General features: G+C 48.1%; 1 protein-coding gene across 5 annotated transcripts in view; it reads left to right on the forward strand.

Moving 5' to 3' along the window:
- The window catches only part of LOC147700442 (uncharacterized), a 450,712-nt gene that overhangs the window by 196,444 nt on the left and 229,811 nt on the right, over positions 1-24,457 (forward strand). For all 5 annotated transcript variants that reach the window (XM_086933560.1, XM_086933561.1, XM_086933559.1 and 2 more), the window contains one exon: positions 16,372-16,561. In XM_086933560.1, coding sequence (XP_086789686.1) covers positions 16,372-16,561 — 190 coding nt within the window. The remainder of the gene's footprint in view (positions 1-16,371; positions 16,562-24,457) is intronic.

The raw sequence follows: 24,457 nt of genomic DNA on the forward strand, positions 1-24,457 counted from the left end.
CTCTCCATGGCTTTACTAAACTGCCGGTCCTTGCCGAGCCATGCCATTGAAATCAATTCACTTATCCTAGACCACAAGCTCGATGTGTTGTTTCTCACTGAGACCTGGCTCTCCCCCAGCTCTGGCCCTGACATGGTCAGAGCACTCCCCCCAGGCTTTCATATACTCCACCTTGATAGACCTAAAGGGAGGGGAGGAGGAACTGCAGTTCTCTATAGAGACACGCTCGCCTGTAAGATCCAGAATGGAGGGGTGGCTGATTGTGAGAGCTTACAGTTCTCCCTTCGGTTGTCACCTACAGTGTCTCTGGTGGGCTTGTTGATCTATCGCCCTCCCGGACCTCTGGGTAGTTTCCCTAACTCTCTCTTGGAAATTACTGCACTTCTTGCCTCTTCAACTGCCAACTTTGTTGTTCTCGGCGATTTTAATATCCATCTTGAGGACCCCGCTAATGCCACAGGAGTCGATCTGCTCGACGATCTCAGATCTTTTGGACTCAATTTGGCCAACTCGGGCGCGACCCATGAGAAGGGCCACCTGCTTGATCCATTATTTTCTAATCTGGACCATCTTACTCCATCTCCGGCTCTTGCCCTACCTTGGACAGACCATTATTTGGTGTCCGCGTCATGGCAATTCGACAGCCGAGCCGCGGTGGTCCCACGGGTTCACACCCTGGAGAGAGCCTGGTCGAGGCTCCCAGTTGACACCTGGGCGGCACACTTGGAGGCCACGCAGCCCTCTCAGGGAGCCAACCCGATAGTCGCTGACGCGAACTTCCACACCTGGCTCGTGGAGTCTCTAGACACTCTCCTACCCAAAAAGAAACAACTTACGAGGGGGAAGAGAGTGGGCTCGGCACCTTGGTATTCATCAGAATTAAGAACTCTGAGGAAAGGATGTAAGAGGCTAGAGCGGTCCTGGAGGAGAGACTGGAGTGAGGCGAATCGTAAAGAATATCGTGCGGCCCTGAGCAGGTACAAATCCGCTATTCGGGTGGCAAAATCAGGATTCTTTGAAGAGCGCATTGGCTCTGCGGCCAACTCTTCCAAAGAGTCATTTAGGGTCATTAAGGAGCTACTCAATGCCCCCGATCCTCAGGTTTTCCACGAGGACCCTCGCAAAAAATGCACTGAACTGGCCTCGTATTTTAAAAGTAAAATCGACAACATACTGGCTTCCCTTCCCCGGCTAGGTGAGATCTCCTCTTTGGAGGACAATCCCAGCTCCCAACCTGAGTCACCATTGGTGGAGTTGGCTTCCCTCGGTCCAGTTACTAAGGAGGAAGTCTTGTCAGTGCTGAGATCTATGAAGAGCGGCTCCCCGAAAGACCCAGCACCTATTAAATATCTTAAACAGGTGTCATCTACTATCGTTGGCCCTGCGACGGACTCGATAAACCTGTCTCTCGCCCATGGGGTGGTCCCCCCCAGTTGGAAAGGGGCGGTGGTTAAGGCTCTTTTGAAAAAGCCTAACCTCGATCCCGCCGATCTCGCCAACTTTCGGCCTATCTCTTTGCTGCCGGGTATCAGTAAGGTGGCTGAGAAGCTGGTGAATAGCCGCCTTTCCAACTTCTTGGAAGCCAATTCCCTCCTGGGCGACTCCCAAACGGGTTTTCGCCCCGGTCAGGGGACCGACACCGCCCTGCTGGCGGTCGTGGAGAATGCGAGGAGCATGCTGGATTCGGGGGGATCAGTGGCAGTGATCCTCCTGGACCTCAGCGCTGCTTTTGACACCCTGGACCATCAGGTGCTTCTCCAACGGCTGTCGGGGGTGGGGGTCACGGGTTTGGCCCTCAAATGGTTCGCCTCCTTTCTGGAAGGTCGTACATTTGAGGTGTGGGAAGGCCAGGAAAAATCATCTTCTACCCCTCTCCAGTGCGGTGTGCCACAGGGCTCTTCATTGAGCCCTACCCTATTCAACGTTTACATGGCCCCCCTGGAGAATGTGGTACGGCCGCTGGGTATCAAAATCATCAGTTACGCTGATGATACTCAGCTGGTGGTAGGCCTCTCCCAGTCGGCGTGCCATCCCGACCGGCTGCACACGTGTCTTGAAAAGATCTACACGTGGATGTGCAGCTCAGCCCTAAAGTTAAATGGCTCCAAAACGGAACTGATGCTGCTGGGGAACTCCTCTCCATCTTTGCCCCCCAGCAGCTGGCCAGACTGTTTGGGACCGATGCCCCCCCCCAAGCAGGAGATCAAGAGCTTGGGGGTATGGCTGGAGCAGGACCTATCATTTAAAACCCATGCCAAAAAGACTGCTGGCGTGTGCTTTGGCCTGCTCCGTTCAGCCCAGAAGATTCTGCCCTTGCTCCCAGTGGCCACTCGAAGGCTTCTCATCCAGGGACTTATCATCTCGCGGCTGGATTTCAGCAATGCGCTATTCCTGGGCGCACCCAAATCTACCCTGAACAGACTGCAGCAAGTGCAGAACGCGGCTGCAAGGCTTTTGACGGGTCTCCCTAGGCGTCAATCTGCCCGCCCGGCGTTGAGGGCACTGCACTGGCTCCCTGTGAGGGACCGGGTGAAATTCAAGTCACTCTGCATCGCCCACAAAGTCCTGCACGGGGTGGGTCCACCTATTCTTGAGGAGATGGTCCAGCCCTATAAGGCCTCTCGTTCCCTCCGCTCTGACCACCAACATCTCCTTCAGGTTGGCAGGGTGAAAAAGGCAAGAACTGGTGGCAGAAGGTTTTCAATAAATGTGGCCTCCTTGTGGAACTCACTGCCCCTACAACTGCGCTCCGAAGCCAGTCTTTTCAGGTTTCGTAAACTTTTAAAAACTTTTTTGTTCTCTGTTTAATCCTTGCATTCTTGTAGCAGTGTTATGTTCTGATAAGCGCGGGGATGCCTATTGGTAACCAGGCGCTATACAAAACTCGGAATAATAATAATAATAATAATGCATTGTGAGAAAAAGTGGTTGCTTTAATCAAGGTTGCTATTAAAAGTTTATTATCAAAAAGGTTACCATTCCAAAGTAAAATTAAAGGAGTGTAAACGTTTTAAACTCAATGTAATTTTTGCATTATGAAAAATCAAGCGAGAACATAGCATTTCACCATTCAATTGCAAGAGATGGTATTAAAATGTTTTGTTATGTGCCGATCAGAGCACACGTGCTCATCTACTGGACAATAACATGTAACGTTAAAAACACACACACTTAAGTAGCCGGTTCTCAGCAAATGATTTGTAGTATATTTCGAAAGTCAAAGATATTAGTCCAGGGATGAAATAGAGGCACTTGCCCCAAGATGACCCAATGTTTTGACTGAGTGAGACTTGCTCACTACTGCAGAGTGTTTTTAAATAATTACCTAATTACGCAGCTTCGCAGAGACTGCAATGTATTCGTCTGTTATTTCAGAACACAAGGGCCAAGGAATCAAATTAAAGCATGTTAACATTTTACCTTATTTCGCCATACTTCTTGGCTACTAAATACGGCTCAGTTGAGCAAGAAAATGGTCAGTCTTTTAGACAATCCAAACTAAATATGCATGAGATTTATTTACATAAGCATGAGATGCATTTACATGCTCCCGATTTAAAATGGCAAATATCTGCATATTCATTGGGTAGCCTCAAAAGCAGGCTAGATTCTTTTAGGAAGATGCAGCTAGAGACACCAGCCATATGCCTTCGCTTAGCAGATGGAGTGCATTATTGGCCCATCCTAACCACACCCGAACAAAAGTGGTGTAAAACTAGCGCAAGCAACTACTTCAGGAAAGTGAAATATTTTATTAAGAATTAATTAGGTTTTCCAAAAATGTATATTTTTACGAGGTAGTCGTGCTAAGTAAACCCACTACCCAATAGCTCTATCGGAAACGAAATTTTTAAAAACAAGTACCTGGAAATCGCTCGAGTTCCTGGCAAGCCACCGGCCCGACTGGCGCGAAATCCGGAAGTCCGGCAGCGTCATGCTTGCTGTGGGGCAGGACTTCCGCCATAAGCTCGTGCACGAAGTGACTCGCCGAGATGGAAGTGGTGACGCCGGGCTCCCATGCCGGAGGGGGAGCCCGGCGGTGGCAGCAGAAAAGTGGTGACTGAGGCTGTGGATACAAGTTCGGGGCTCCCATCAGTGAGGGAAGCCCCGTGTGTGCCACGTCAATGGAGGCGGAGGAGATGACACCCGGTGAGTGAGACTTGGTGCCTTGGGGGCTCGTGCACAGGCTCGGGCGGTTGGTGCGTGTGTGTGCGGCCATGGCGGCTGGTGCGTGTGTGGGCAGCTGGTGCGTGTGTGCGTGGCTGGGGGCGGCTGGTGCGTGTGTGAGCTAGTGCGTGTGTGCGCGGCTGGTGCGTGTGTGAGCTGGTGCGTGTGCACGCGGCTGGTGCCTGCTGGTGCGTCTGTGCGCGGCTAGTGCATGTGGTGGCGGCTGGTGCGCGTGCACGGACCAGAATCTGCGCGTTCACGGACCTGAATCGCCGCTCGTGACCCTGTCTGTGTCCGTTGACAAGCAACTTGGCAGCAAAAGGTCTCGAACGAGACCTAAAAAAGGAATAAAAGTCACCCCTGAGCAGCCGCACCGCCACAAGCCTCAAGACAACAGACAGCGGGAAGGGCGGGAACAAAGGGAAAAGGGATGCGGACAACAGTAAAGGGGGTGGGAAGATTGTCAACACGGCCAACGGGAGGGGTCAGGGAAGCAAGACAACAGACATCGGGAGGGGGGCGGGAACAAAAAGAACGGGGACACGGACAACAGGAAACGGGGGCGGGAAGATGAACAACACGGCCAAGGGGAGGGGGCGGGGAAGCAAGACAACAGACAGCGGGAGGGGGGCGGGAACAAAGGGAACGGTGACATGGACAACAGGAAAGGGGGCGGGAAGATGGACAACACGGCCAACGGGAGGGGGCGGGAACAGGAAACTAAAAAGCCAACACTTCCAAACTCGGCAGCTAGTGGTGAACAGCGGTGGAAAATAAACAAGAAAGTAGTCCCTAAATGAATAGATAATGCTGAGCAGTGGAAGGAAACTGTAGTTGGTCGGTGCTGCTTCCTGCAAAATGGAAGCTAAAGGGAAGTGACGTTTCAGACCACCAGCCAATGAATGAGCTCCATAAAAAGCTCATTCATTGGCAAGATTTAACCAATGGGAAGTTAAAAAACAAATATACACGCAATGGGTGGAGTTTCACCACTAATACTAACTACTTGATGCCTTGTAGAGGCAGCACATGCGCTGCCTATGCTAGACCTAAAAACTGGGATATTTTGCTCTTTGTGCCACACCTCTGACTCTGCCCACTGACACCAATCTAAGCGTTACTCCAGCCCTCTGATTCTCTGCCCACAGTTCCCCTACTTTTTTCCCCTCACTTCGACCACTGGAAGCACAGCTGTAGAGGTGATAATAACGACCCGGGCCACCTGCAGTGACTGCCTATAGGAGCAGGGAAACGGACACAGACCAGCAGTAGACCGACCCAAACGCCTTTGGGAACGAGGCCGAATGTCAGGAGAAATCCACGTAATTTAAAAATCTTAAGACTCATTCAGAAAAGGGCCGCGTGGAACTGAACCGCAAAAGTGCACTCAGCGACAGGTCTGCCCCTTCAAATAAATGTCTGGTATTGGCTGCATGCACACGTTTCCGCAAAGGCAGTGTTTTCTAAAGCCACAATCTAAAGTTGTCCTTCCTAACACACACAAGCTAAGGGGCTAGAATAGTGCAGGCATAGCAGCTCGGCGTGCGAATCATCATTTCATAAAGCAAAAAAAATACTACCTTCTTTATAAGGCTGTGAGGTGTTTAAACTCCGTTCGCACAGACGGATTCTCCGAGGAATACACTGGTACTCATGAAAATGCAGAAAAACTAAATCCAGAACACCCTTGCTTAATGCTTATGCTTTTATTATTTTCCATTTTGTGCTGTTTACTGGAGCTCAGTTGTGGACATTTCGAGTAGTTTGTGACATAGCTGAACAGTACCTCGCAAAAGATAAGGCAGCATGCATTTAAATACCCGAAAACAAAGCAGCACAGCATAGGGCCTGCAGGCAATGACTTGCGCTCCTGTTTACAGGTTGACAATGTATTGGTTTCGAGTATCTTTGGAGGAGTCCTATTTAAACATAATGAATTAAGGGATATATAAAGACTGTCAAAATGAAACCAGCGAGAGGAATGAATGGGCATGGTGCAACTACTGGATGACGTAGGGGTCTGGAGCGCTGCGAATCGATACTGCTCAGCAAACATGCTGCATGCTGGTTTATTTTGAGGGCTCGACACAGACAAAACACACTCCCAAACAAACACAGATACATACACACATAACCTCCTCTAGCCTCGGATCGGGAGGAAGGCTCGGCTAGTTACCGGCTCGAGAGCCTCGGGGTCCTCCAGCTGAGCTAGAGCCAGGCATCGGCTCGAACTTGCAGTTGCTCGCCTAAAGCACGCACTTGTAATATCCTGAAAGCCGAAGATAAACGAATGCCGGAACTAGCCACTAGATGGCAGAGCAGTCCTATAATAGAAAAGCTTAAACCCTTCAACCTTCATCGGTGAATTACTAATGACTTTATTTACGTCTTGAAGTGAACTCAAGTAAAATCAGAGAGGCATGGCAGCAAAAGAGACAAGCCGTGAGCGTGCACATCCAGAACTTCCGGTTTCGGGATGTGCACGCTCACGGCTGTCGTGGCGCGGGACTTCCTGGGACTTCCGTCTACTGCGAGAGGAGCGGTGGCAGCAGAAGTCAGGAGTGGCGGCTGATGCGGTAAGTGGGGCGGCGGAGAGGGGAAGTGTGTGTGCGTGCGTGCGTGCGTGTGCGTGCGTGTGTGTGTGTGTGTGTGTGTGTGTGTGTGCACGCGCGCGATTGAAAGGCTGACTGGCTGTGCACAGTTGGAGCAAGAGATGTGCACGGCTGGGGGGGCGGGGCCAGGGGGCGCGTCCACGAGGTGTAATCGGCGCTCGTGGCCAGATCTAGGTCGCTTGACAAGGAACTCGGTAACAATAGGTCTAGCGAGACCTAAAAAGTACGACGACGAAGATGGCAAGGGCGAGGGTAAGAAAGGTGAAAGAGCAGCCCCGAGCCTGGAGGTCACCCAAGAAGAAGGGCAAGTTTAAATGCACTAAGGGCAGCCTCACTCAACAAAGTCCCTTGGACTCCCGTAAAAGCCATAGAAGGAGGTACACTGATTGGCTTAAAATTTTCTGGCGCGCCATCTGAAGTAAGAACAGGCCAACCACTTGAACCCTTAGTCACAGTAGCGATAGGAAGAGAAGATTTAAACTTCATGCACCTGCAAAAACTTAAGGAGGGGAAACCCTCTATTCAAGGAAACGGACAGCTTAGACACAGGCAGGCTGTGGTCCTCCCTATTGGATACTATGCAGCTGTCCATTAAGACAATGCAATTTCATTTGGACAAAATGGATGTACAACTAACTATCCTTAATTCACTTGCAAATCATGTTGCTAACATTGACCACAGACTTAAAAATATGGCTGAAATGATACACAGGACGCAGGACGGAACACAATTAACGCAAGCGCACTGTACCTGTTACACCATAGTCGACAAACTATCCACACTGCCTGTAGCAATGGGGGATCTGGTGAGCGACATTAGGAACTTAACGGACATCGCCAGGACAAACTACCAAGAAACCATCAAAAAATACATTATGGAGGCAATTGCCAGTACAGAACTAGCCTCTGAGGAGAAGGTCAGGGATAAATACCCCTCAAAGACCCAATCCAAAGAGGATAGATCTAATATCTGCTCAATTCCTCGCTGGAAAAAACATCAGATGCCGCAGAGGGCCAGCAAACAGAACCATCATGGGCGGAAAGGTTAACCAGTAAGGGGAACAATGTAACGGAAGCGAGCAGCGACATGAGCAATGTGAAGGCATGCAGGAGTCAGAAGGGGAACCATTGATAGCCCAAGCCCCCAGCATCCAAGGCGTAGAAAATGGGTAAATCAAGGAGCAGCGGACCCAAAATCGCAAGAAAAAGAGGAAAGGGAGAAACAGGAAGAAGAACATAACGGATTACTTCCCTCTTAATGGACCAGTTTTTGGGACAGCAAGCTTGGTTAACACCGCTACCTCTGAACTCTGCTCGCAAACGACAGATAGCAAAGCGGGCCTTTCAATCACAAAGGCCTCCCAGGAGATGTCCCCCGAGGTATTTAGGGAGACACCTGAACCAGAGGTGAAAGCGCCCGCAGTAGAGCGACTTAAGCAAAATTGCCGCACAGGATGCAGAAATGTATCGACCGGTAAAAACAGTAACCCGGTCCGGATAACTAACAGTACTGCAAATACACACGGCGGTTACAAACTGACCTTCGAAACATCACAGCAAACCCCAGAACCGTAGGTGGTAGCTCTCAGAATAGAACAGCCCACGCAAGATCACTCCACGGGGAGAGAAACCACGCTGATTGACAGCAACAGAAAACTGATAACTAACAACACTCTTGCACACCTGCCTGCTGGACAAAAGCATGCTGTGGGGGGGACAGCCAGTGGCATTGATCGCCCCCACTAACAGGCCAGTTAAATCAGACCAAGCACCTTACCATTAACACCACGAACCAGCAGAGACAAGCAATCTTATTCATCCCTGAATTGAAATCAAGAGGCCAGGGGGACACTCTTAATAGAGGGAACATCTTGTGTCTGATTCAATCAATTAGGAGCTTGGCAGACATCAACTCAGCTGATCGTGAAGGAATTGAGTTCAAAACCAATGAAGAGCTGTCAAAAAGAGAGATGAGTCAAGTCAAGTCAAGTCAGAAATTTATATAGCGCGCTACATACCCATAGGGTCTCAAGGCGCTTGAGGGAGGGGGGGAAATTACTTGTCGAATATCCAAGTTTTAAGTTGCTTTCTGAATGCTAGGTGGTTCTGAGTAAGGCGAAGGTGAGTGGGAAGAGAGTTCCAGGTTTTGGCTGCCAGGTATGAGAAGGATCTACCTCCCATGGTGGCTTTGTTGATGCGAGGAACAGTGGCAAGGGCTTGGTTGGAGGATCGTAGCTGACGGGAGGGGGTGTAGAAGGACAGTCGTGTGTTGAGGCATTCGGGTCCAAGTTCGTAAAGTGCTTTGTGTGCGTGGGTTAAGAGGCGGAAGGTAATCCTCTTATTTACGGGGAGCCAGTGGAGGTTTTTCAGGTGACCAGAGATGTGTTCTTTACGCGGGATATCTAGTATGAGCCTGGCTGAGGCGTTCTGGATGCGTTGGAGTTTTTTCTGGAGTTTTGCGGTGGTACCGGCGTATAGTGTGTTTCCGTAGTCCAGGCGACTCGAGACCAGTGCGTGAGTGACCGTTTTTCTAGTTTCGGTGGGGATCCAGCGAAATGTTTTTTTGAGCATGCGAAGAATGTTGAAGCAAGATGATGAGACAGTGTTGACTTGTCTGGTCATTGAGAGTGAGGAGTCCAGGATGACACCCAGGTTCCGTGCGTGGTCCGTCAGGATGGGTGCTTTTCCAAGGGCCTCTGGCCACCAAGAGTCGTCCCAGGCGGAGGGGGAGGTACCTAAGATTAGGACTTCTGTTTTGTCTGAATTCAGTTTCAGACGGCTGTGCTTCATCCACTCGGCTACTTCTTTCATTCCTTCGTGTAAGTTGTTTTTGGCGGTGTTGGGGTCCTTGGTGAGTGAGAGGATCAGTTGGGTGTCGTCAGCGTAGGAGATGATGTTGAGATTGTGTTGGCGAACGATGGCTGCGAGGGGGCTCATGTACACGTTGAAGAGGGTGGGGCTGAGTGACGATCCTTGCGGCACGCCGCAGATGACATCAGAGGCCTCTGATTTGAATGGAGGGAGCCGGACTCTCTGAGTTCTTCCGGTGAGGAACGAGGTGATCCATTCCAGTGCTTTTCCTTGGATTCCGATGTTATTGAGGCGCTGTAATAGGGTGCTATGGCAGACTGTGTCGAAGGCTGCGGAGAGGTCAAGGAGGATGAGGGCGACTGTTTCTCCTTTGTCCAGTAGGGTTCGAATGTCATCTGTTGCTGCGATGAGTGCGGTCTCAGTACTGTGTTTGGCTCGGAATCCGGACTGTGAGGGGTCGAGGGATTTGTTGCTTTCGAGAAAGGCGGCAAGCTGGTTGTTGACAGCTTTCTCGATGACTTTGGCCGGGAAAGGAAGGAGCGAGTTGGGGCGGTAGTTTTTGAGTTCGGTGGGGTCAGCTGTGGGTTTTTTCAGAAGGGCGCTGAGTTCTGCGTGTTTCCAGCTTTCCGGGAAGGTGGCGGAGTTGAGGGAGCAGTTGATGACATCTCGGAGGTGTGGAGCTATGATGGAGTCTGCTTTGTTGAAGATGTGGTGAGGGCATGGGTCAGTTGGGGATCCTGAGTGGATGGAGTTCATCAGGCGGATGGTGTCCTCAGTGGAGATTGGGTTCCAGTCGTTAAGGATGTTCAAGGGGGGTGAAGGTCCTGCAGAAGGTTGGGTGGGTTGGTCTTCGGGTCGGTTGTCGAAGCTGTTGTGGATGTCTGCAATTTTGTTGTGGAAGAAGGAAGCTAGGGAGTCGCAGAGGGCTTGAGAGGGGGTGATGTCGTTGGAGTTGACTGATGGGTTGGTAAATTCTTTGACGATGTTGAATAACTCCTTGCTATTGTGGGCATTGCTATCTAGTCGGTCTTTGAAAGCGGCTTTCTTGGCAGACCGGATTAGTTGGTGGTGTATGCGGGTGGCGTTTTTGAAGGCGTCCCTGGTGTTGGAGTTTGGGTCTTTTTTCCATGCTTTCTCGAGGGAGCGACAGAGTTTCTTGGATTTGTTAAGATCATCGTTGAACCAGGAGGCGTTTTTGCTGCCAAGTTTGATTTGATGTTTTTTCAACGGTGCTAGGATGTCGGCGCTTTTGGATAGCCATTGGGTGAAGTTAATGGCTGCTTGGTTGGGGTTTGAGGAGTGGACAGGAGGGATTTGAAGGTGCGATGAGGAGATCTGGTCGATGGTGAGTTTGTTCCAATTTCTACGCAGGGTGGGTTGAGGGTGGTAGTGGATTGTGGACTTATTGTAGAAAAAGTGAACGCAGCTGTGGTCCGTCCAATGAAGAGCTGTGGTGTGGCTGAATGAGACGTGTTTGCTGGAGGTGAAGATAGGGTCGAGTGTGTGACCTGCAATGTGGGTGGGGGAAGTGACAAGTTGTTTGAGTCCGAGGTTTGCGAGGTTATCCAGAAGGGTGGTGGCGTTGATGTCATTGCTCTTTTCCAGGTGAAAATTGAGGTCTCCCAATAGGATGTAGTCCTCGGAGGGGAGGGCGTGTGGGGTGATGAAGTCAGCGATGTCGTCATTGAATTGTGCACGGGGTCCCGGGGGCCGGTAGAGAAGGGTGCCTCTGAGTGTGGTTTTGGGGTCAGTGTGGATCTGGAAGTGAAGGTGCTCGGCGCTGGCAAGGTTGTCATCTGAGCTGGTTGAGATGCGAATGGAATTCTTATGGACGATGGCGATGCCTCCTCCTGTATGCTTGACGCGGTCCTTACGGATGATCTTGTATCCTTCTGGGATGGCAATGGTGATGTCTGGGGCTGATGAGGCGTTCATCCATGTTTCTGTTAGGAAGGCGACGTCCGGTGAGATGGTGTCTAGTAGATTCCAGAGGTCGATGGCGTGTCTGTGGACTGAGCGGGTGTTGAGCAGGATGCATTTTAGGTGGTTGGTGTCGGGTCTCTGTGTCGCGTTGGTGGATGTGGAGTTGGTTTTGGTGCCGTCGAACTTGCAGGAGTTGCATGAGAAGGGACCATGGGTGTGTCCAGGAGCGGCTTGGGCGCAGTTGGGGGAGCGGCCGGGGTTAAGGGCTAGGAGGGAGGTGGCATCGTAAGTAATGCGGGGTGGGTGGGTGGTATGAGGGCCAGGGGGTCTGGCGCTGGGCGCGGGCCAGGCGCAGACGGGCTTACCTTTGGCGCACCTTCGGCGCGCATTGGGCGCGACCGCTGCGCGTGAAACGCTGCGCGCTAATACATCTATCATATATGGAAAGTGGGAAGGGGGAGGGGCGAGGGCGGCTCAGCTGGGAGGCGGGGCGGGCTCAAGAGGACGCACGCTGCTCACAACAACAACATCAACAAAATGGCAGCGAAGGGGAGGGCAGAGCAGAGCGCCGGGAGTTATCGCGCTTGGAAAGTAAAGGTATTTGTGGCAATGTCAGCGGGAGTGAAGCGAAGCAGCGATCAGGGCAGTGCAATGCAAATACACTTCAGGCGGAAATAATGTAAAAGCAGTTGCAGGCGGAATTAATTTAAAAGCAACACGAGTGAAAAACGCTGCACAACGATGCCGTTACAATTACTCTTCAGGCAGAATTAATTTAAAAGCAACACGAGTGAAAAACGCTGCAAAACGATGCCGTTACAATTACTCTTCAGGCGGAATTAATTTAGAAGCAACACAGGTGAAAACGCAGCACAACGATACCAGGTCTCGGCAGTGAGACTGGGGAGCGACCACTCAGCACAGCAGCGATGAGGGGACCAAGGCAACTTGGGCCTCAGAGGAAATGGCAAGGAGGATCCTAGCGGAGGATGCCCAATTAAAAGCCTGGGGAGTCAAAATACTTTTATACCAACAACCGGTCTATCCTGATCCTCTAATACCCAATAGGCCAGATGACTCAGACTATTCACATATCAGGATCCCCCAATCAGTCCTCAAAGGGTCGCGGAGCACGGATGTGCATTCATCAGTAGGGAAATAACAGGTTGACGAACCCCAACAGGACAACTGGACTTGGCTAGCTAGAACAATAAACTCACAAGGAGGGGGCACCTGACTTAGTTCCATCAAAGACCGCGAGGACGGCCCGAACCTTCAAATATGCTCATGGAATGTAAATGGTCTGGGAAACAAGGTATCGGACACAGAATTTCTCACTTATATTCAAGGCTTTGACTTAATTCTAATGCAGGAGACGTGGCAGGAAGATCCTCAGCACCTACTTGGCTATAAAACCCATCATCTCCTAGCAACTAAAGGAGCCAAATTTGGTCACCTAAAGGGGAGCCTTTCCATTTACTCCTCAATTAGCACCATAAGGGGGACAAGAGAAGTTGGGCAAATGAAAAATCCCTCATCTCCATCAATCAGACAGGCTTCTCTAAAAGCACTGGGACCATCACAAATCTACTTGCCCTGACGCTACAGATGGACGGTGCCAAAGCAGCAAATCTCCCCCTATTTTTCTGCTTCATTGATTATTCGGCTGCTTTCGACAGTATAAACAGGCAGAAGCTGTGGGCTAAACTAGCAAAGATGGAAATTGCAGCAGCACTATTAAAACAGATAATCCACCTACACACTAAGGGCCTGATTCACAGAATGAATTTAAGACTCAATCCTAAACTTACTACTATTTTGGTATTCCCAGAATGCACTTACTACTTTTGGTATTCACAGAAGTTAGGATTTTGTCTTAAGTTTGTCTTAAGACAGACTTAAGATGGACTTAAGTTAGGATTTTGTCTTAAGTCTGTCTTAAGTTTGTCTTAAATCAAACATAAGACAAAATCCTAACTTCTGTGAATACCAAATGTAGTAAGTTCATTCTGTGAATGACAAAAGTAGTAAGTGCATTCTGTGAATACCACAATAGTAGTAAGTTTAGGATTGAGTCTTAAGTTCATTCTGTGAATCGGGCCCTAACACTTGGGTTCAAGTAAATATAGGAACCGGAGAATATCTGTCAAGAAGAATACCAACATCTAGCGGATTGAAGCAGGGCTGCGTGCTGGCCCTCACGCTTTTCAACCTGTTTAAGGTAGATCTTTCTACAGAATTAAACAACAGCACCTCTCATGCACCGAGGTTAGGTGGACTGTCACTCTCTGACTTACAGTATGCTGACGACGTTATCCTAATAAGCCGAACTCCAATTGGGCTTAAGCACTTTCTAAATACAACTGCCAATCATGCTACATCTAACGGTTTAACCATCAACCTACATAAGTCAAAAATTATGCGGTTCAACCCGAAAAAGAATACAACCGGGTTTCACTGGAACATGGCAGGTGCACCCATAGGAGTCAGAATACAAATACCTTGGGGTGATACTTGATGAGAAAGGTACCTTCAAGCCACAAAAAGAAGCCATAAAACGGAGAGGAAATTCCATAGCGGTAGCTCTAAAATCTCTGAAACATAAAACTGCCGGGCCAAGCTTTTACCCCTTACTATAAGTTCTACAAGCAAAGTTAATTCCAGCTATTACATACGGAAGCGAATGCCTCAGGGGAAAATATGAAGAGACTTTGGAACAAACTGTGCTAAGAGCAGCAAGAATAATGTTTATCCTACCAAATTATGTCTCTCCCGCGCAAATCAGGCTGGAGCTTGGCCTACAGTCACAAAAAATAGCTTGCAACGCTGCTTATGTGAAATGCTGGTTTAGGATTAGAAGCTCCGATAACTGCTCTCTGAATTTCCACCTGTGGACAGAGATAAACTCAAGCAGAGCGGGCACGCCAAAGGATTACCTGACCTCATCCATAAACCGCCTTGGCATGAAGGAACTCTGGGCAACTATGGGAACGCAGAACAGCTTTAATTCTTTAGTTAACAAGACAGTAAGAAAGCTCTCAGCCCTCGAAGACAAAGAATTGCTCAGGAGAAAGTCCCATGGTTGGTGCGTGCTGCAGAGCTATACAACTCCTGGCCCTCAAGACTTCCTGCGCGCGGGCTTCAGCAGGAGGCTAAAAGAGAAATACACCCGGTTTCGATTGAGAATTCTTCCTGTTCTCTCGCACCTACCACTATGGAAGTGAACCACAGAAACAACTCAGTGCCGCCTCTGCTGGAAAACAGAAGAGAGCATCATGCATCTACTATGCATTTGCCACGGTCTGGACCTAGAACGACACTTGTTCCTGAAATCTATCTTCAACACCAAGAGGATAAGAACCTGCAGGCAAGCAGTGAAGGCTTGCTTTGGTGGAGGAGACATACAGCTGGCATGCCGGTTTGTACAATTTATGGTGGCGGCAGAGGAGAAAATGAAGAGACCTGGAACACCATAAAACAGCTCTAAAATAGGGGCTTACCCTGTCTGGTCCCGAAATTAGACACTTCTTTTTTAAAACGGGGAAACGCCTGACATAATAAAGCTCTCCTTTGTCACCTGGAAAACTACGGGGCTTTTGAAAGGCCCAAGGTCAAGAAGGACCAGTTGTATCTATATCATAAAAATTGAAACAAAACTGATAAATGCAACTATTAATTCTGTGACTTTTAAATATAAATGCAAGTCTTAAACTCTTTTAATCTAGGTTTTTATATCTCAACTTTTGGACTAAGGATTGACTAAAGCACACTTGTTGATATAGACATTCTGTTGGAGGAACACTCATCCAAGCTGAAAAGGAAAATTTGGCCAAATCGTCGCCAAATTTGAAGTGACACTGACACAACGAGACAACACACGATGTGTCAACCTCAATCGTAAAGGTTTATTGGCCACAGTCTTGGTAGTTTCAGCAACAACTGACAGGAATAGAATTTTCCTTCAATCAGCCCCTTCACCCTGCATTCCACATTCCAGGAGGGAAACCCTGGGATGTAGAATGCAGCGACAAGCACATCACCACACCTTCACATAGTTCGGGAGATGTAAGCTAATTATGCTACTGTAGAGATTTCAAATATAACCACTAGTTATTTTGTCATAACATGCTCCTTTAACAACCCATTCTGTTCCCAGACCACCAACTTCTCAGCTGAAGATATGGTTTAACTCTTAGTTCACCTCTTCGAGTGGCCTAACAAACTCTTCTCCTCCTAGCATTTGTCCAAAAGTTATAATGCCATATTGCTCTGTATTATTACTTTCGTTGTCTGTTCTGACATTTCAGGGTTAATCCACACTGGTGGGTCTTTAGACCACCTAGACATTTTACCATATGTTCCGAAGTCTTTCAATATTTTAGAGAGCACTACTATTCGCTAAAAAATATATTTTTCTAAAAACCTCCAGACTTTTAAATGTAAATACATCATAGTTCATTGTGACCTGTCATTAATAGTTACAAGTTGTTAGCAAATGTGCTAACCATACAATTTTATGCTATAAGTGTTTGCTTCTTCCAGGATGTTGTTACTTTTATCTTTTTTACGAACCATATTACTCTTGTTACCCCTCCCTTATAACAGACGTCCTATTTTATGGTTCTCCAGTGTCCCAAGGTCATACCAATGGCAATAGTGCTACGTAAATATAATCACTCAACTTCAAATTAAAAAACGATATTAAAAAACATTGCCATTTTCAAAGCCAACAGCTCTAACTGTAACAAATGCATGATCAATTGCATTGCAAATGCTTGTTTTTTGTTTTAAAGTGAATTGACAGCGAACCTCAAACCATCATTTCACTCGGCTATGTCTCTGAATTTTGTTCACTTAGGCATTACTCACCAAGATCGGTCTCTACCAACTGAAAGCGGTAGAACGCTTTTTTGAAAGTGTGCCATTTGAAAATAAGGAAGATGTGAAAGTAAAACCCGGCGATGTCCTTCTCTTTGACGCTGAAAAAATTCCATCCTTTAAACATGCGGCGGTCTGCTATGAACCTGGCATGGTCATACACAAGTTTGGTGAGTACAACCCTCATGTGGCAATCTCAGAAATGCATTCCTAGCCTCCTGACTAACTACAGAATGGTATTACATCATGAGGCATATTCTCAAGAACGTGTGATAACCATTGCAAAAGTAACTTAAGGCAACCTTCAACATCGCAGTCTATTGCAGGAAAATTACACCATGTTAACTAAGTATTCACAACATAGAGGCACCATGAGATAGGCCCCCGACAATGCGTCACATAACCGCGAAAAAAGTCAACGCGCCGCAAAAAGGCGAAATACAAATGCTAGAAAACTTGTGATGAGGCAATCGCGATACAAAAAGCTGTGAAAACCAGCGGCAGCCCTGCAAATCCCACGCATCTGGTGGGAAAATGCACTATAAAAGCCACATAAACAACACACCAGAAACAATCCAAAGTGCGTAGCAACATGGATGCACCCTGACTGAGCGCAGAGGCGGCCAACGCAAACCCCACAAGCACCACAGACCACCAGCAAGGAACAACGGGGTCGGGGAAGACCAAGGAGAATGGAAGAGTAAGACGGGGTACAGTCCCCAGCAAAATCAGATCAGCGCCACGGAGGAGACAGAACACTACCATCAACTGACCCACAATCAGACCACCGTGAATGCAGTAGGAGTGTCGAGGAGGCCAATGGAGAAGACCAAGAGGTGCTAGCCTGATGTGAAAATATAAACCAGGCACAAAGCTGCTGTCATCAGTTTGGAGATGGAGCAAGGAGTCGTGAGTCCGGACACTGCTCGGGGGGGCCTGAAACAACATCAACGGGGTGAGTAACGACCAGGTACTAGGGTCCGGGGGAGATGGGCACAATGGCACACATGCACAACGACGTGTAGCACACTGCACACCCACAATGACCCTGGAACATGTCCCTGATCCCCATGGCACACTGCAGCACACACATAGCAATCACAGCACAACCACACTGACGACAATGTGGTACAATGTGCAACCCCGACACTGCAGACCAGAGGACACAACTGGCTCCGCACATGTGCTGAAACAGGCCAACTACATCTGACAGAGCTGGAAACTGTCAGATAGAAATGTACGCGTACAACTTCACATCCATCATGTAGTCCAAATGTCCATTGTCCTGCATCTAAATCCTGCACCTCCAAAACAGTCACAATGTACATTGTCACACAGTCTGCATGTAAACAAGAACAATACACCAACATACATGTCAACACAATGTCAACATGCATCTCCCCTTCACATTGCAGAGGGACGCACAACACCTCCAGCAGACCAGACTACTCATCAGTAATGCTGGAGAGGACCACCACACCCTCGACACCGACGCACTACAACAGCCAATGGACATTCCACGCTACCCACCACCAGGACCAGGGCAGCAAAGCTACATAGAGGAGAACCCAACCCCTGCAACAGACCACACAGCAGGAAGCACTCGCAAGCACGGCTGGCTCCGAACACTTCACCCACCCACACATGGCATCCCAATGCCAGTTGTCAGAATGCCAAAAGGAGGTGTCCAAACAGGTGCTGGTGGTGTCCGAACCCATGGTAGATGAACTAGATCACATACGTGGGTGTCTCATTTCTGTAGGTGCCATCCTTGAAGCGCCAGTTGGTGATGGCCTGTCAGTAGTTGTAGGAATCATGCATAATGCCTGGGTAGTTGGCAACAACATTGGTGGAGAGCCCGTGGTGGTCCGCTATTGCCTGCCCTTGATGGAATGCGTGTGCAGTGTGCAGTGTTGCCAGGGAGCACATGTAGGACATGTGTGCTGTCAATTGCCCCATGAGACGTGTGGGAAGCCAGGTGTGGCGGCGACACCTAGTTTGCTCTGTTCCTGGAGTGGGGGGGATATATAGATAGTGGGGTACCAAGCTAATTGTGTCATCCATGACCATTGTGAGGGACTTGGATTGGGATGGCTGTGTGACTCCTCCGGCTCAGGCGGTTGTTGGTTGGAGGGTACCAGGGGCCAACACATGCAGCACGGCCAGCAGCTTTGTATGCGGAGGGATGTTGGTTGTCCGCTGTGTTGGTACCATCAGCCTGTGGCCACTAATGTTCAGGATGCGCTGGATGGTTGTCCTTTTGAGCCTGTAGTGTGCAATGACAACCTCTGGTGTTGGGTCTGTGAGGTTGGTGTGTTTTCTGAGGGTTGCTGGCTTTGTCTGCACTGCCTCAGTGTTGGTCCGGGAGAGGAGTGGTCCGGGGGGTGGGGGGGCGGTGGGTGTTGTGGACCTTTTGAGGCTCGGAGCTGCATGTTCATTGGATCCATGGCATCTGTTCTTCTTCTGGTGTGGCTCTGGCCAGGGCTCCCTTTTGTGGTGCAGGCTGCCATCGGACTTTGCACCAGGTCAGAGAAGGTGTTAATTTCCTGCTGCTAACACGCCTTATGGTATGTTTTGGGTTCTTATCGCCTATCTGGCTGGTCGTTGAGAATGTTGCAGAGTGATGTTGTTGCTGCTTTATGCAGGGTAACGCCTACTCTGCATCTCATTAGCGATAGTTGCCGGGGTCATCTGTGGCGATGTTTTTTGCGACTGATATCGCAGGTAAACTGGTGATATGGGCTGTTAACACCAGCTTGTGAATGGGGCGATACATGTATTGCCACTGTCACTGCGATAAAGTGCCGTTAACTCGGTGATAAGTCCTTGCGAATATGCCCCCATGTCTTTAATTTAATGCTATGCCATGCCATGTTAAGTTGTCATGTTATGTCATATCATGCACTATGTCATGTTACATTATACTGTTATGTTTAGTATTTTACATCATGTTAGGTCATTGTATGCCTTGTTATGATATACCATGCGGTTATGTTCTAATGTCAGCCTAGGTTTTTTCGTGCTATGCTATTTTCCATCGTTTAGCTTGTTCTCAGATGGCATGTTACATCTTGTTTTGTCATGTTATGTGAAGTCATGCTATGTTACGTTCTGTTATACATCTTGTCATGCAGTCTGCATTTGATTAGCGCGCTTCAGTCGCTACTGCAGTCTCCTAGCGCCTTATGCTGTCATGCAGGCAGTGGTCTTCAAAAATGATTAATCTTACTTATTTCAGATTATTTAGGCGCTACATGTTATCAGCACTATACATGAGGTGGCTCAGTATGTAAACTAGGAATAATTTGTAACGAAAATATTAACTATGTTTCAATGTTCTGCATTTGGAAATGCTACAATTAGGAGGGCACAGATTTTTTTAAGCCTATAAAACTTTGGGAATGTTTTTATTTTCAACCATTTGCCTATTTAGCTATATTACCGCTTTTTAGACTTTTACAAAATGAAGATTTTTATACCATCCATATGTTGTTCTATCCAACTTTAAGTAACATACTCAAATCACATTTTCTCCTAGTTAAGCACTTGTTTCCAACAAGAAATTAGTGCAGATGACACTTCTCTGGAACTGTCCCAGGCTCTGGCCACCAGCTTGTAGAGGCGGCATTATATAATTTACACACAGTTCTTAAAAAAGTGCAAAACACGCCCAATACCTCACATCAATGTCATGTACAATACAAAGCCTTCGACTGGCTTCCATCACTTTCATATTTTTCATATTCACCAAGTCATTCGCGCCCAAAAGGATTAATGAAACATTTGGGCAGTCCTTCTCTTTGGGCAATCCCAGCAGATCTTCTAACATGGGAAAACCCTATTTGTTACAAAGGAGGAAGTCTCCAATGAAGGTGGAGTAAAGATACTGCATTCAAGAAGATTACACACATCAGCCACTTCCTCCAGCTCCAGGGATATATTCAAAATCTCACTGCCTAATCACTGCATTCACAGACCCAGTAAACACTGTAGAAATTCCATGCCAACCTTCTCTTGCAGGAGGTACCACACCAGCCACACTGCATGGCCTCCCCTCTCTGTTTGACCTGTGTTTTATTGCCATCAAAGCTCAGCTGCTTCCCAAAGGGGTGCTGGGCTGACTGTCCATTTCACAAATAAATGCTTGCAGAACTGGCAAAAGTCCCTCCTTTAAAGGCATTGTGAATGCCACCACGTCATCCCATCATCTTTGAAAATACCCATCAGTGGGGTCACCCTAGCCACCAAGAAGTTCAACCATGCCTACCTGCCTCCCTGTCTAGTTGACCAAGGCAATAATTTCTCAATCAATCACACCACTCTCTCCCTCCATTCTGGTACAGCTACTCTAGCATCTCTGTTTTGTAGACATTTGCACCCATTGATAGATCATGGAACTTCCTCCACTGCAAAGGAGGCAACACATCTGCAGTTGTCATCTTCTGGCACAGTCTTGGACGAAACACACAATTGCACTGTAATCAGCCCAACACAAAAACCCTTGGAATCTCAATGCCTTCTAGTCCTTGTCCGACTGTCAGTTCACTTCCTCCACTACTGCCGAACTCCCCACTTTGAAAGTATTTTTCTTTTTCTGAAATGCCTATCTCAAAGTACTAATGCCACAAATAAAGTAAAGAAGTCCAATAAGGCAATTCTCAGCTTTTCCCTATTCCAGAACTGTCCTATTCTAGGCCTCTGGCAATTGTTCAGCACCCCACTTTCTTTGCCAAAACAAGCCAAAACGTCCTCACCTCATTGGAGAATATCTGTATGTTCCATGCCTCTTCATCACCCATGTTCCACAACATCACATCATTGACATTTCTCCAAAAAGGCAGCTAAACTCTTGTAATGGCCTGAAAATTCTGCCAATAATCAGGATATGCAAGCTTATCCCTCTTGGGACCCAAAAGATACAACACTCCACAATACTTACCCAAGAAAGAAACAACAACAATAAATACAATTCTATAGCTCTTGCCGAGAGGCTCGCACACAACAACAACAAAAATCACAAACCTCCTGGTGACAGGCGCTGTGCGGGAGGCTATTTTGCGCTCCTCTCCGGTCACAGAATACTCACTCAGCTAGAACTACATATATCCAACGCATACCTCTCCTAACAACGATGGGGGTGGAAGAATTAGAATTTTGTTCCTTGCTGGGAGCCAGACAACCTTCTGTATCAAAAATTACCCGTTGGAAGGGAACTTACCCATCCTTCCACAAGCATTTGGTCAAAAAGGGGCCCGTCCTCCCTCCACAAGGAACACAGACAAATAATCATATACTCTGGGGTTTCTTTTATTACTAGGCCAGGGCGGTAAATTCCAATCCGTTTGCAGAATTTGTGGAATTTGGGTAATTTCGCGTTCCGCGGAGAACTCAAAATTGCCCAAAATTCAGCGTTTCCGTGACTTCGCAAAATGTTTTGCTTGTTCGCATTCTCAAAATGCGTGTTTGCAAGATATTTCACCCCGAGCATGCAAACAGCAATTGCGAACTGGAAAAAAGCATCGCGAACAAGCAATTCCGCGTGTTCGCGGAATTTCTGCATGTTCGAGGAGATTTTTTACCGTTTCGCAGAGATTTGCGTAACTCAATTACGCAAATTCCGCCCACCCCTATTTATTACATAATGAAAATAGTTTACGGTAGGCCTTCTTCACATTAGCACCTAAGCAATTGCTAAACGCAATCAGTAAAATATATATAGAACTTATATGTACATAAATGTATTGGACCTGAAAATAGGAGAAGATAGTTAGGCAAGATCAGTAGGAATATAAGAATTAGTGGAACACCTCACCAACTGTCTGCACATCCCGCTTTCACTTCGCCAGAAGGGAGCCCGTTTCTCTGGACGAATCGGGAGACAGGGCGGTACTATTCGCTCGACCGTCACAGCTGCACACCTGCTCTGTGTTGGACTTTGGGTGATCGGGACCCAGCCATCCCCTTTAGGACCAGTGGAGACAAAAGACGAGGCTCCTGTGAGCCACGTCCCCTTTTCCCATCAGATTCTGTACCACTTAGTACCAAGGCCACAGCTTCGGCTGGCCAGGCGTCTGTTATGACTTCGGAGCAGAGCGAGTACATTCCTCTGACAAGGACCAGTTTCTACCAGCATACGAAGTGCAGAAAACAAGTGAAAAGCATAACATGGCTTCTCACCTAGAAAGGTTCAGAAGATGGCGCCAACTTAGAAAATGGATTTGCTTAAGCATAGGCCACTATTCCCATAAATGAGCAAGATTAGTATACAAGACGGCTGTTGTAAATAGAAAGAAGACACCAAATCCGGATAGGTGGCAGGTAAGTCGTTTAATACAGCAGACAGAAAAGTAACAGGACCGTATCCTCATCTGGCCAGGGAGTAACTGCCAGAGAATGGAATCACAGAAGGTGAGGCAGAGAGAACCATGTAAGCAATCTAGAAGGTTGGGGCTAGGGCAAGCAGGGAGAGGGCTGAGAGGGAAAAGCTATGTACAACACATCTCCCCCCTTTGGATACAAAACAAAAATGAGAGAAAGAAGGAGCAACATATCAGTAACAAACATTATTGAACATAGTCACTCAGGTAAGCTGGAGGATGGCGGGAACGAGGACACCTTGAGGAAGAGGGAACACCAGAAGTGGTATCAGAACTCCCAAGCACATCATCACACACAGATGAAGGAGCATCGCCACCACCCACCTCCCCCCGTACAGCAGGTGAGCCACACAAATCAGAATCCTGTCGAGCAGACAACATATAGCCACTGCAGCCCGTCTCAGAGGAATGGAGATTTGAATCCTGGGCATTGGGAACTTCCTTCTGATATAAGGCAACCCTTCTGTAGTTCCACTTAGCACCATTTTCAAGTAGAACGAAATGAGGAAAAGCCTTCTTAACCCGGAAGGGACCACTGAACTTAGAGAGGCCCTTAGAGCAGCGACCCGGCTTAACCTTGACTAAATCACCAGAGGATATGGGAAGAAGGGAAGCATTTGAAGGAGGAGAAAGCTTACCATCATCCCTCAACCAGGAAGGGGTTAGCCTGGACACAGGGGAACGTCCACGCATCAGTTCAAAAGGGGATTTTTCAGATTGCCCATGAGGCGTTGAGCGGTAAGCCCAAACCAGCTCTTGCACACGCTCGTCAGAAAAACACCCGCTAGCAACTGACATTTGTATCACACCCTTGACCAGACGATTGACCCTTTCACACAGACCATTGCTTTCGGGATTATAAAGACAGGTGCGGTGATGAGATATACCACATTCACGCAAGAAACGGGCCATTTTGGTAGAGGTGAGCTGGGTGCCGTTGTCCGTAATTAGAACTGAAGGGTAACCCTCATTCACAAAAACAGACTTGAGAAAAAGAATAGTGGAGTCAGTTGTGATCTCCTTCATGAAACGTACAGTCAACCACTTGGAAAAACAGTCAACAACAACCACCGCAAAACGTTGATTTAATGGTAGTTCACACATTGGGCCAATGAAATCCAAGCATATTGTATGCCAAGGCAAGTTTTTAAAGGAAATGTTGCCAACAGATTGGGAACCAATAATCTTGAGACGCTTCTCCCCTTCCATGCACAAGGAGCATTTGACCACACAATCTACAGCATCGCTGTCGATTGAGGGCCACCAAAAGTTTTCCTTTACACGCCGCTGAGTAAGAGTTTGGCCCAAATGGCCCTCATGAGCTAAACTGAGGATCTTTCCCCTCAAAGAGCTTGGAGGAACGTAGCGATCACCCCTCATGAGTACGTTCTTCCCGAACACGGACAACTCATTAACAACTTTAAGAAAGGGTCTGACAGCTGGTTCTAAGGTACTTTCTCTTCTTGCCCCCTTGAGAACAAGATTAACAACAGCTTTCAAAACATGATCTTCATCCATACCCTTGGACCATTCCTCAGCTGAAAAGGAACTCTCACACAAAGACACGACATCATCTAAGGAGGCAACAGCTTTATCATCACACTGTTCACTCAAGTAACCCCCGGGCTTAGGGGAAGAAACCGGGAGGCGCGACAAACAGTCGGCTTGCACATTCCTCCAACCGTGAAC

The sequence above is a fragment of the Lissotriton vulgaris genome, chromosome 8 (assembly GCF_964263255.1).
Source record: "Lissotriton vulgaris chromosome 8, aLisVul1.2, whole genome shotgun sequence".
NCBI lineage: Eukaryota > Metazoa > Chordata > Amphibia > Caudata > Salamandridae > Lissotriton > Lissotriton vulgaris.